At 43.0% G+C, this 11572-nt stretch overlaps 1 protein-coding gene across 2 annotated transcripts in view; it reads right to left on the reverse strand.

Moving 5' to 3' along the window:
• CACUL1 (CDK2 associated cullin domain 1) overlaps positions 1-8119 on the reverse strand; it is a 39270-nt gene extending 31151 nt beyond the window's left edge. For both annotated transcript variants that reach the window (XM_083616721.1, XM_083616720.1), the window contains exons 1-2: positions 7390-8119; positions 4341-4467 (exon numbers count right to left, since the gene is read on the reverse strand). In XM_083616721.1, coding sequence (XP_083472847.1) covers positions 4341-4467; positions 7390-8104 — 842 coding nt within the window. In that variant the 5' untranslated portion in view covers positions 8105-8119. The remainder of the gene's footprint in view (positions 1-4340; positions 4468-7389) is intronic.
• Between the last annotated feature and the right edge of the window lie 3453 nt (positions 8120-11572).

The raw sequence follows: 11572 nt of genomic DNA on the forward strand, positions 1-11572 counted from the left end.
TCCGGGTTTTCGGCGTTCCGAATTCCAAAACATTCATCAACGGAGACGTTCGAAAACCAAGGTACCACTGTATTAATTTCAGAAATACAACTACCACAATTCTCAGATACAAGGCCATAACCATTTTTCTAGTAGAGTCCTTCCACGCCAAATCACCTGATTTTAATACTCGACTGTACTCTCATGACTCAGATTTTCTTCAAAAAAAAATTATGTGTAGATACCTATGAGATAATCTCAAATTAATTTTTTAAGATTTTTTTGGTCCAATACTGGGCACAGGAGCATTTTTTTAAAAAAATTCGATTTTCACATGATATAGACTAATGCAATTCCTGCGTCAGCTTAGAAAAAAACCTCCTGTTTTGCTTATTTTTCAACCAATTGGGCTTATTTTGGTATCAAAATAAAGCTAATTTTTGTCTCTTTCAAAAGAAGGTATAAAAATGGTATTACATGCCACAGAAAAGGTTCACCGACCAGTCAAAGTGAATTTTAGTCATTTTGTACCTTGGTAAGTTCGATAAGCCATAGCACACAAAGCATAACTAACACATGTACCATACTTTTTTTGCAGAACGGGCTAACAATGAACTTATGTTTTAAAAACCAGTGTTTATTTGGTGGTGATAAAATATTTTAAAATTAAGTTTTATTAATTAATTAATAAAAAACACCATACGTCTTGGAACCCTTGTTCTTTTTATTGTGTAAAACACTTCTGCAATGATATGGTCAAAGCTCTTTTGTTTCCCATACGTGTAATATGGACAATGGTGCTGTTTTGGCCACTGTATGCAATATGACGTTTCTGAATCACCAAGAAAAAAAATACATTTTTTTTTACTTTCAGATTTTAAAAGTCTAACAAGTTTCTTGTGAGTGAAACCAAAGCATTTAGGAAATAAGTCTACGTGAGTGTGCCTGTCTTTAACAGGAAAAAAACAAAAACAGCAACTTGCATTGGAATGGATGGCAACATTTTCATGAGTGAGCCTATCTTAACAGGATAAAGCAACAGAATGAAACAGCTTCACCAAAATAAATGGGACTACTGTACACCACAACTAACTTTATATTGATTGTGTATAACTCTGTATATCTCCCTCTCTTCAGCCCCATGTTAGAATTCCCAGCACAACAGAGGAAATGGAAGCACATGCATTCAATTTCTTTGACACTTGGTACATGACAGTACCCTGATCCATATTTTCAAGAAGTGAGTGGTCACCTCCGCTCTCCTTCTCAAAAAGATAATTTTACAGTGGGGCAGATGAAGCACAAGTCAGATGGTGTCAGCTTACAGCAAACAGAATGCTGTTTTTAGACACTGGGCTGCTTTTAGACAAATATTTGGGTGAGAAATAAAGAAAATTGGTTGGTCATGGACAAGACCCAAACATCTCTCGGCCTCACCTATTTCATGGAGTTATTGCAAAGCTCCATGAGATAAGCACTGCAAAGCACTGTGTGTATACATAGCAAGTGACTGGAGATGAGGAAAGTAAAGGATAACAAAGAATTGAAGTTTAAGCGCCAGTGGTATTCTGCCAGCATTACAGCTTTTGTTCATTTCCATGGGGTCCTCAAGTAACCCATGATTCTCAGCCCATTTTATTGAGGGTTCTCAACACCCCAAGTGCCAACCTGTATTTGCTATTCGAATCAGAGTTGAAGGGACCAACAATCCAATCCCTGCCCAAAATCACCAAGCCCCTTTTAACTAAAAAAAGGCCACTTCATATCTCTTGAGGAATTATTGTAATCCATACTGTATTTGGCTGGCCCTTAAATATTTCATAAATTTTCACAATCATAGATGATCCAGGACCTATACCTAAGACATTAACACACCCAGTGATTCTGAGCTAAGGAAATAAACCGGCAAGAGTTTCACCTAAACATAATTCTAAATAACCTTAATGCAGTCCTTGGAACATTAAAATCCACCCAGCAATACAAACAGACAACCCCTGAGGGGAAGTCTGGCGGAGCATTCTGTTTGGGACAAATCATCCCTAAGTGATGGGTTGAACATATCTATAGATCTGTCCCAACGGGAGAGGGAAGAACTAGGTAACAGAGGATACATGATAGCTATTCTAAGAGCTGACAGCACCATAGTGGAAAACACTGTACCAGAGACATTTGGAGAGAGACACCATTTATAGGTATTTATATGCCAATACTAGAATATTCCAAGACCAGATGGGAGAGATGCGGTATTTGGTTTTAAAGAACAGCATAGATATACTGGGCATAATGGAAACCTGGTGGAACCAAGAGAACCAGCAGCACAGTCATCACTAGATTCAAACCCTACAGAAAGCACAGGAAGTGCATACTAGGGTTGACACAGCACTGTAAGTCAAAGAGGACATAGTCAAAAAAGCTAGAATTCCCAAAAGGGACAGGCTCCTTTACAGAACCACTGTGGCTGACACTAGTAACTTAATTGTTAGGGACATATTGTCATCTCCCACCACCCTAACTAAAATGGTGAATTTGAGATTGTGAATCCAAATCAAGGAAGCATTCTAAGGAGGAAGTGTGGTAGTAATAGGAGACAAATTACCCACACATTAGCTGGATGACTAAAGTCAGAGATGTAAGATTTCAGGATGCCCTAAAACGTTTGCCCTAATGGAACTGATCAGATGAGAAGAGACTCAAGACTTAAATTTAAGTGGTAAAGAGGGGATGTAAAGTGCTGTTGAACCAAATGCATACTGTATGACAAGGCTATCAAGTTCAACATATATGGAAGTGGGGAATTGCCAAGGAAACTGAAAGCAGTCATACATACACTTCAAAAGAGGAACCTTCTCAAAATTCAACAGAAGGGTAAAAAAGGAAGTTGAAAGAGAAAGTTAAGAAAGTAAAAACTCTTCAAAATGCTTGGGAGTTAACTAGCTCAGCTAGAATGTATATAGCATTTCAGGAAAGGTTCCACCTAGGTCAAGAGGACAACAGCACAGTTAGTGAGTGGAGTCAAAGAAAATGAAAGTCCTGTCCAAATGAAGAAATCAAAAGAAATTCAAGCTGACAGGAAGGGGTGCAAAGAAAAAGACATCACAGAGCATGCCACTAAAATAAGTAAGACCAACAGCAAACATTCTTTAAACATACCAGAAGCAGGAAACCAGCCAAGGAGGCAGTTCATTTTTTGAATGGCAAGGAAGTCAAATGTGTGCTAAAGGAGGAATAGGAGATTGCGGAGGAGCTGAATGACTTGCTTCTGTTTCCACAGAAGACAACATAGGGCAAATCCCTGCACCTGAACTAACTTTCACAGGAAGAGAGTCCGATGAACTAAAGCAAACAGTGGTGGCAAGCAATGAAATTGTAGGTCTTATTGACAAATTAAAAATGAGCAAATCACCAGGTCCAGAAGGCAACAAACTAGAGTTCTTAAAGAACTCAGATGTGACATTCTGGATATTCTTTTTTTTTTTTTTTTATGTAGTCTGTCTCCAAGATCAGCCTCCATACCCAAGCACTGGACCAATGTAACATCCATTTTTAAAGAGAGATCCAGGAAGTGACAGATGAGTTAGCTTAACATCTACTCCAAGAAAACTGGTAGAAAACATTATTAAAAATAGTATTATCAAGCTTATAGAAAAACGCATCTTGATGAACAATCAACATAGCTTCTGCAAAAGTAAGACCTATCTAACCAACCTTTTAAAGTTCTCTGACAGTCTCAATAAGCACATGGATGGGGTACTTCAGCAGACATTGTGTATTCCAACTTTCAAAAAGTGTTCAATAAAGTCTGATCCCAAAGACACCTGAGCAAGCTTAGCAGTCATGAGTTGAGAGGAAGGGTCCACTACTCTTATAGATCAGAAACTATAGAAGAGGAGGCAGAGAGTAGTAATAAATGGACAGTTCTCACAGTCAATGGATGTAGGAAGTGAGTTCCCCTATGAATCTAAATTAAGACTTATGATTTTTAATTAACCAATAATGATCTAGACTTAAAAGTGACTAGGCCAGGTTTGCTGATAACACCAAGTGTTCAGCATAGCCATATAAGAAGTGATTATGAGCTCCAAAAGGATCTCTCCAACAGTCTGAATTGATTAATTGAAATTATTCACTTTACTTTGCAATAAATGAAAGCTTCAAAAATCTGTTACCTGGTTCATTTTTTTACTTTTACCCTGTCTTTCAACCTTAAGTCTTAAAATCTAATATTAAAATGAAAATTGTTACCCAAGAATGCAATACTAGTGCACTAAAAGTAGCTTCTGTGCACACAACTGATATACAGCAAACCTTAAATGCAAAATAATTTATTCCAGAACCATACAAAGCTTGTAAATTTTTCTTACCTGTATATTTGTTCATAGGAGATGGGGATGTAGTCACCAGGACACTGAGTTAAAAGCTGATCTATGGCACTATCCAACTTTGGCCAGTATGTGCTCTTATAGTCTTCTATTGTTATAACATTCATTACTACAAGAGAAAATAAATCATCTTAATGCACTTACGGAACATAACAAAAAAAAATGATAAAATAATTGCATCAACATTCTTAGCAACATCTGTAAAGCTGTCTTAAATTTAAATCATCTCTATAATGCAAAAAACGTATTTTTTGAGATGCAAAAAACACATTTTTCACTGTGATACAAGAACTTGTTCTCATCAGTGTGCTAGAGACATTAATGTTTATTTCAACACAAAACGTGTTTAAAGACAAGACATTATACATTTGCACCTAACCCCAAGCCAAACCATGGTGAAATGTGAACAAGCATGTGGGTACTCAAAAGAAAAATTTGCTGTCATTTTGCCCTACTCTGGCCCTGCTGCTACCTGGAACAGAGCCATGGTCTGGCTTAGCATTACATCTCAATCCACATTTATGGTACTTTTTGCTCCAGACAAATCATGAGCTATAACCAAGGTTTGTTCTTGGCTTACTGCTCATTGTTTGTGCGGTGGGGAAAATTCAGATGTAACAGTAAGGCAATCTATGGCATGGCTCTGAATAGTGTGGCACCAAAGGGCACGGGCAAAGAAACTGATAGATGTTTGCATTCAATTGCCTCCTGAAACACACAGATGTTTACACAGCAACTGTCCCAACTCAAATATTTATACTTTTCTTAGTAAAACAATAGGGCAAACAACATGCACTTCCATAAGCATGTGTGTGCACGCATGCAAAAGTAAATGCACATTGGGTAACTTTTTATACTTTTATGTCATTGAATTGTTCAATTGCCTCCTGAAACACAGATGTTAGGAGTTTTATCACACCAGCTGCTCAGCAAGTAGCACTATGGTTGTTTATATCATGTGAGTGTCTGAGAGCATGAGAAAGGGAGTCTGAGTACTGTGAGAAGTTACTTTCACTTATGTGTGAGATGTTGTTCTGTACTGCTGCTGAGAGAGAGCAGACATGCTGATGGAGTCTTTGTATATAGACCGCTGAATAAAGTAGTTTTAAAGCTACTGATTGTCTCTTTCTTCTGCAATGAGATGCCAGAAGACGAGTGTGCTCCTCTCAGGAGGGAGGGGTCGCTTATCACCGGTCTCTCTGGACTGAGAAAAATTTACAGCGAGAGGGTGACCACCAGAGAGACGCCCCCGGTGTCTTGGGAAGGTGGTGGCCTTCCTGGGCGTTTTTCCAACACAGAGGACATGGGCAAAGAAGCTGATAGATGTTTGCATTCAATTGCCTCCTGAAACACACAGATGTTTACATAGCAATTTTCCCAACTCAAATATTTATATTTTTCTTAGAAAACAATAGGGCAAACAACATGCACTTCCATAAGCATGTGTGTGCACGCATTCAAAAGTAAATGCACATTGGGTAACTTTTTATACTTTTATGTTGTTGAATTGTTTTTGTTGGTTATGTTTTATTGTAAGCTTCTCTGGAAACCTACTGGTACAAGAGGAATTTAATATAACCCAGTTTTCCAAGCGCTCCAAGTGCCTTGCACACTTGATTAAAACAATCCTTCCAACTACCCTGTAAAATAAGCCATATGCAGTGCTAAGCATAACAAAATGGTTTGGGGATCAGTTTATTTGAAGGACTATCTTATTCTGCATAAATCTGACTGTTGGTGTTTAGAAGAACTGCACAGCCAAAACAATACCCACATATGTAGCCAAACTAGGGAGGGCAGCAATTCATGCACACACAGTGATGCTGTCAGGAAAACAGTTTAAGCAGCAAGAGGAGCCATCCTCAGCTGGAGACCATATGGTGATGGGCATATGAAAGCAGTCTCTAGCGTGTATAAGCACACAAATTCATGTCACCAGAGATCAGACACATGTCCCATAGTTGGCTATCTCTTAACATTTCCATGTGTAGAGCTTTATAGCTGTGGAGCAACTTGGACAATAATCATGAACCCACAACTGAAGAGAAAGCATCAGCCCCTCACCTGTTAAGACAGGTACAACCAGAATCACATCACCCTAGGACCCTCGTACTTACGGGACCGCGTCTCCCAGTATGCCCCACGGAGGACCTTAAGGTCCATAAATAGCAACACCCTAGAGGTCCCGGGCCCTAAGGAAGTTAGATTAGCCTCAACCAGAGCCAGGGCTTTTTCAACACTGGCTCCAGCCTGGTGGAACACTCTGTCTCATAAGACCAGAGCCCTGCAGGATCTGATTTCTTTCCGCAGGGACTGTAATACAGAGTTGTTCCACCTGGCTTTTGGCTTGGAGTCAATTTGATTCCCTCCCCCTCTTTCTTTTTTCCTTTCTCCTCCTGTGTTGAGGCTGATTTTTAATGTTTTAATGTTGTATTTTAATCTTGGCTTTAAGTTGTATTCATTCAACTTGTTTTTATTATTGGTTGTTAGCCGCCCTGAGCCTGGCCTTGGCTGGGGAGGCCAGGGTATAAATAAAATTTATTATTATTATCACCACCCCAGGGAGCAACTGTGGTTATTACCCGTCCGCCCCCACAAAAAAAGGTGCATCCTTTCACTAAGATGCGAGGACAGAGCAATGCTACAGGATTTACGGGCCGTAAACTGAATGTCGGTTTCTGGGGGCCGCTATTTGCGGAGGACCCTGCATGTGGGCATCCTGGCACATCTTTGGGTGGCCACGGTGAGAACAGGATATTGGACTAGCTGGGCCCCTGGCCAGATGCAGCAGGGCTTTTCTGACGACCTGAAAAAAGGGCCAATGGGCCGGGATGCTCCATGCCTGCCCCCTTAGCCGACACTCCTGGTTCTGCAATGAAAGGGGGAGCACGAACCAAGCTGGCCTCCTCCGCTCAGCCCCAACAGATCGACCGTGGTGGGGGCGGGATGGAGGTGGCGCAGAACACGGCCGCTTGGGCCCCGGCCTCCCTTGGCCCGGAGGGCGGCCCTTTTCGGCCTCTCTCTCACTCACAGAACTTGGAGGCCGAGGGGTTGATGTTGAGGTTGATGCTGGAGCCCCCCTTGACCGGCGTGGCTTCGCAGCCCTTCCCTGGCCCGTTGGCGGCCTCGGACATCATGTGGATCTCCAGCTCCTCGTGGGGCGACAGAGAGGCCCTGTGGGGCTCCCCGGGGGACGGAGAGCCCGGCCGGCGCCGCGACTGCCCGTAGCTCCCTCCTCCTCCTCCTCCTGCCGCGGCTTCGGCCGCAGCTTCCCAGTTGTTGTGGTTCTGGTCGTCCATTAAGGCCTCGTAGCTGCTGCTGCTGCTACTGACGCTTCCGCCTCCTCCTCCTCCACCGCCTCCTCCCGCTCCTCCGCCGCCCCCCTCCTCCTCCATGCTCTCCTCCTCCATCCCGACAGGCCTGGAGGGGCCCGCTCTGCCCGGGCAGGGAGGAGGGGGCGGGCACGGAGAGCGCCGCCTGTCACAATCGCCTCCCGCCCATCGCCGAACGGCGCTATCGCGTCTCCAGGTTACGCGGAACGGCGAGCAGCGGCAACGGCTGCCTTCGGGGTGGCTAACTCCGGAAGCGGATCCGACACTGGCAGCCGTAAAGCGACCGTCGCCCGCGCGCCGCTCTTTCCGACGGCTCTCCCCACCCCTAAGGAGTAGTTTGCGGCACAGCCCGGCCCAGTTTGCTGTCGCGGGGCATGCTGGGAAATGTCGTTTAATGATCGGCCTCCCCGCCATGACACGAGAGGCAAAGGATTCCAGGAAACCTCGAAGCTGCTGTAGTACTGGGGGCGAGGCAGGGGCGGAAGTGGTAGAAGAAACGCTCGTCTTCTTTCCCCGCCTCCCGCTTTCCTGCTATGTTATGGGGTGCTAGATGTTTCCAAGCCCCGAACTGAGTATTTTGTTGGAGGAGAGCAATTCTGAAGAGTGAGGAAAGCAGTCTCTGTCTAACTCATCCCTTTAGAGTGCAGGGAGCAGAGTTCTTTTAAAAAAAAACCACAAAGCAGGTGGTCTCTCGTTACCCCTGGATCAAGCACAGACAAACTCGGCCCTCCAGATGTTTTGGGACTACAACTCACATCATCCCTAGCTAACAGGACCAGTGGTCAGGGATAATGGGAGTTGGAGTCCTAAAACATCTGGAGGGCCGAGTTTGCTTATGCCTGCCCTAGATGCTCACAACCTGCTACAGACTCCAGTGGGTCGGCTCCCCTCCTCCATTTTGCTTTCCTTGGTTGCTGTCCATATTTGAGGGCACCCTGGCCAAGTGGTGGCTTCCTTTCCTAGCAGGCAGGGACAAAACTAGGCTTTATTTCACCTGGGTCAAAGACCCAGTTTGGCACACACACCCCACACGCATTTGTGTACACAGGCTGGGAGCCTCAATGGCGCCCCTCTGGAGGCTTCACCTGGGGCAAAAAAACACAAATACCATCCCACGCTAGCAGGCTTACCTCCAAGCCATGTTGGACATCTTCCTACTTACACATTTCCCACAGTGGCACTAGATCAGTCTGTGGGCAATCAAAGGGTGACTAGGTGCAGCTGCCTTTCATTGCTCAGTGTGTTAGTCTTAAAAAAAAATTAAAAATAAAGGGGGTCCCAGGGTTGACATCAGCTGTGGGCCCTGTTGGCACTGCCTAAGTATGCTAAGCTGTGTTCAGTTGTTAAATTTATTGCCCATTCTCCAACAGCAGGTCCCGGGGCAGGTTACAGCAATTTAGAAACTCATATAGAAAACAGTTAAAACAAATTAGTCACAGTTTCAGGGAGCGGGGGAGGCCTGCAAACACGCCTCTCAGGTTTCAAAGGCAAGAGCACAGAGATGTATCTTCTGCATTCATGAGAAGCTGTACAGAGAAGGTGTCAGATGCACCTCTGTACAGAAGGAGTTCTGTGATTTAAGGGCTGCCTTAAGGAATGCCCTGTCATGGGGCCATGGCTCAAAACTCGCAGTCTCTACCATAGACTTAACTGATAGATCACACAAGCCCTATTTAGGCAAACCATTCAGGTATTCTATCAAAATCTGATAGCGAGGGAGCTTTCACATATACAGCTAAAAGGTCCCTATTAGGTCAATGGGGATTTATTTATAATACCATTTCCTTTTAATTTGCAAGTATACAAACTTCTATACCTAAAGATGTATGCATGTATTTGTGTAAAGCATTGTTTTATCACCGTCTTGTACCAAAAAGGCTCACCGAGCAGCTTACAGTTCAATTTTTAAAAAACAAGATAATCCCTGCCCTTGGATTTCCACAATAAAAGACAAGAGAGAAAAGGCACCAGCTCTTAATGTTACATTTCTCATAATATGGTTGTTATAATTTGGATGGAAATAGTTCAGGGTGGTAGCCTGATGGAATGGGTGCTTCTCGCTGAAAATTGGGGAAAAGCCAAAAGCAACTAGTCTCCCAGCACAGTGACAGAATAGCTAATTTCCTTTACCTCCCTTTGATCTGTAGCCTGCTGGAAGGGCTGGTGCTTGGAGATAGGGAGAGCCAAAGGGATCTTGTCTCTCAGCAGAGATGGAATAGCCCTTCTTCCCTTCTCTGCTGCAGCTTGACAAAGTCTGGCTTTCACTGCTTACAAATAAAAGCCCAGATTCAGTGCACTTGTATACTCATAAGTGTAGGGGAAGCCTGTCCCTGAGTTATGTTTTTCCTCAAGACAATTAATAGATCTCTAGTCATTTGAAAGAAACAAAGAAAGTAACCTTTTGGGGGAACATCTAGTGGTGCAAGATTCTGATGACTCACATGAAGTATCAAATGGTCCCCATCAATTTAGAATCATAGCAATTCGTTTCAAGCAGCCTGTAACAGTTGTAACCCACCTCTCAACCTGTAAAGTTACTGGGAACTGTTCTTCAATTTTCAGAATTTCAAACTACATTCAAAGTTCAAGTTTACTTACAAATTGCAAAAGAAGGTTAAGAATACACTTAAAATATAGGTTGTTTATTTCTACCAACTATAATTTGGAATCTGCTCTATTCGTTTTTATGAAAAAGGAAAAGATAGACAAATTATGATAAGCATATGCAAGTCATTATATAGTTATAATGTGGTCCCTTGATATCATTCCTCCAGATGCAAGCCAAGCGATAAAAGCCACTCCGACTGCTTCCTAATCATAGCACCCATAATGTGCCACTCATTTCTGTGGAGGCACACATACTAGTGCACAGCCCTGGAAAGTCTGGAGGGAGGTAGAGTTAACCAATGTGACCACAAAGTCTTGCAAAGTATGAATGAATAAAAGCAGGGACATCACATTCTGCTACATCTTTTCACATAAAAGATTACCTCAGCATGGCACATTAATTTGCTGTCTCTGCTATGGCTAGTTTTTATTGATGTCCTGCTATCCCTGGCTTGCACATGGGGGAAAAGAAACAGAGGGTTAATTTATTGCCTTTGTCTGGTATTAGCTTCACATCGCTGCTCTCTTGGTACACCAGGTGGTTTGCTGTTTTTAGCATCACTGGAGCCTATTAGGATGGATATAAAACTCTGGAACCTCGGTCAAGAAGCCATTTCTAACATAATTTCTGGTCCCTGCACAGCTCCATATGCGAATCTGCACATCATTCTCGATAGCTATTGAGAAGCATTTTATATTATTCACCAGCAGGGAAAAACGATCACCGTCCTGCAGACCTGGCTGTCAGTCTCAGTTATACAATTGTCAGGCATTTAGAATTGGTAGACATAAGGAGCACCGCAGAGGTATTTTTGTTTTTCTCCCTCTCGCATCCTGTTTTTTAGGAAATGGTTTCATTTGCAGCCCTCAAATACACACTGAACTGCTGAGATTCTTGAAAAAAAGACATGGAAAACAATGTAGTTTAGAAATAATAATACATTATCTCTGTACATGTCCCCTGGTAGGGATATACAGTACTATATCCTGACATTCTTCCCTGTGAGAACAGGAGGAGCTAGAGCAGGGGTAGCCAACACTGGAATCCAGCAATATTTGGGGAACACTAGGTTGACGAACCCCTGAACTGGAGGCCTGCTAAAAATGAAAAATGCATTTTGCTGGATTCTAACAAGGGCAGAGAAATATGATATGCCTTCTGATCCTCTTCTTATTTGCTCATAGGTAAGCTCCCTGAATTCAGTGGGACTTACTTCCAGGTAAGTAGGGGAGAAGTCATTGCTTATACAAGAGCAGCTATGCAGGACAGAGCTG

The sequence above is a fragment of the Podarcis filfolensis genome, assembly GCF_964270895.1.
Source record: "Podarcis filfolensis genome assembly, chromosome: 5".
Classification (NCBI taxonomy): Eukaryota; Metazoa; Chordata; class Lepidosauria; order Squamata; family Lacertidae; genus Podarcis; species Podarcis filfolensis.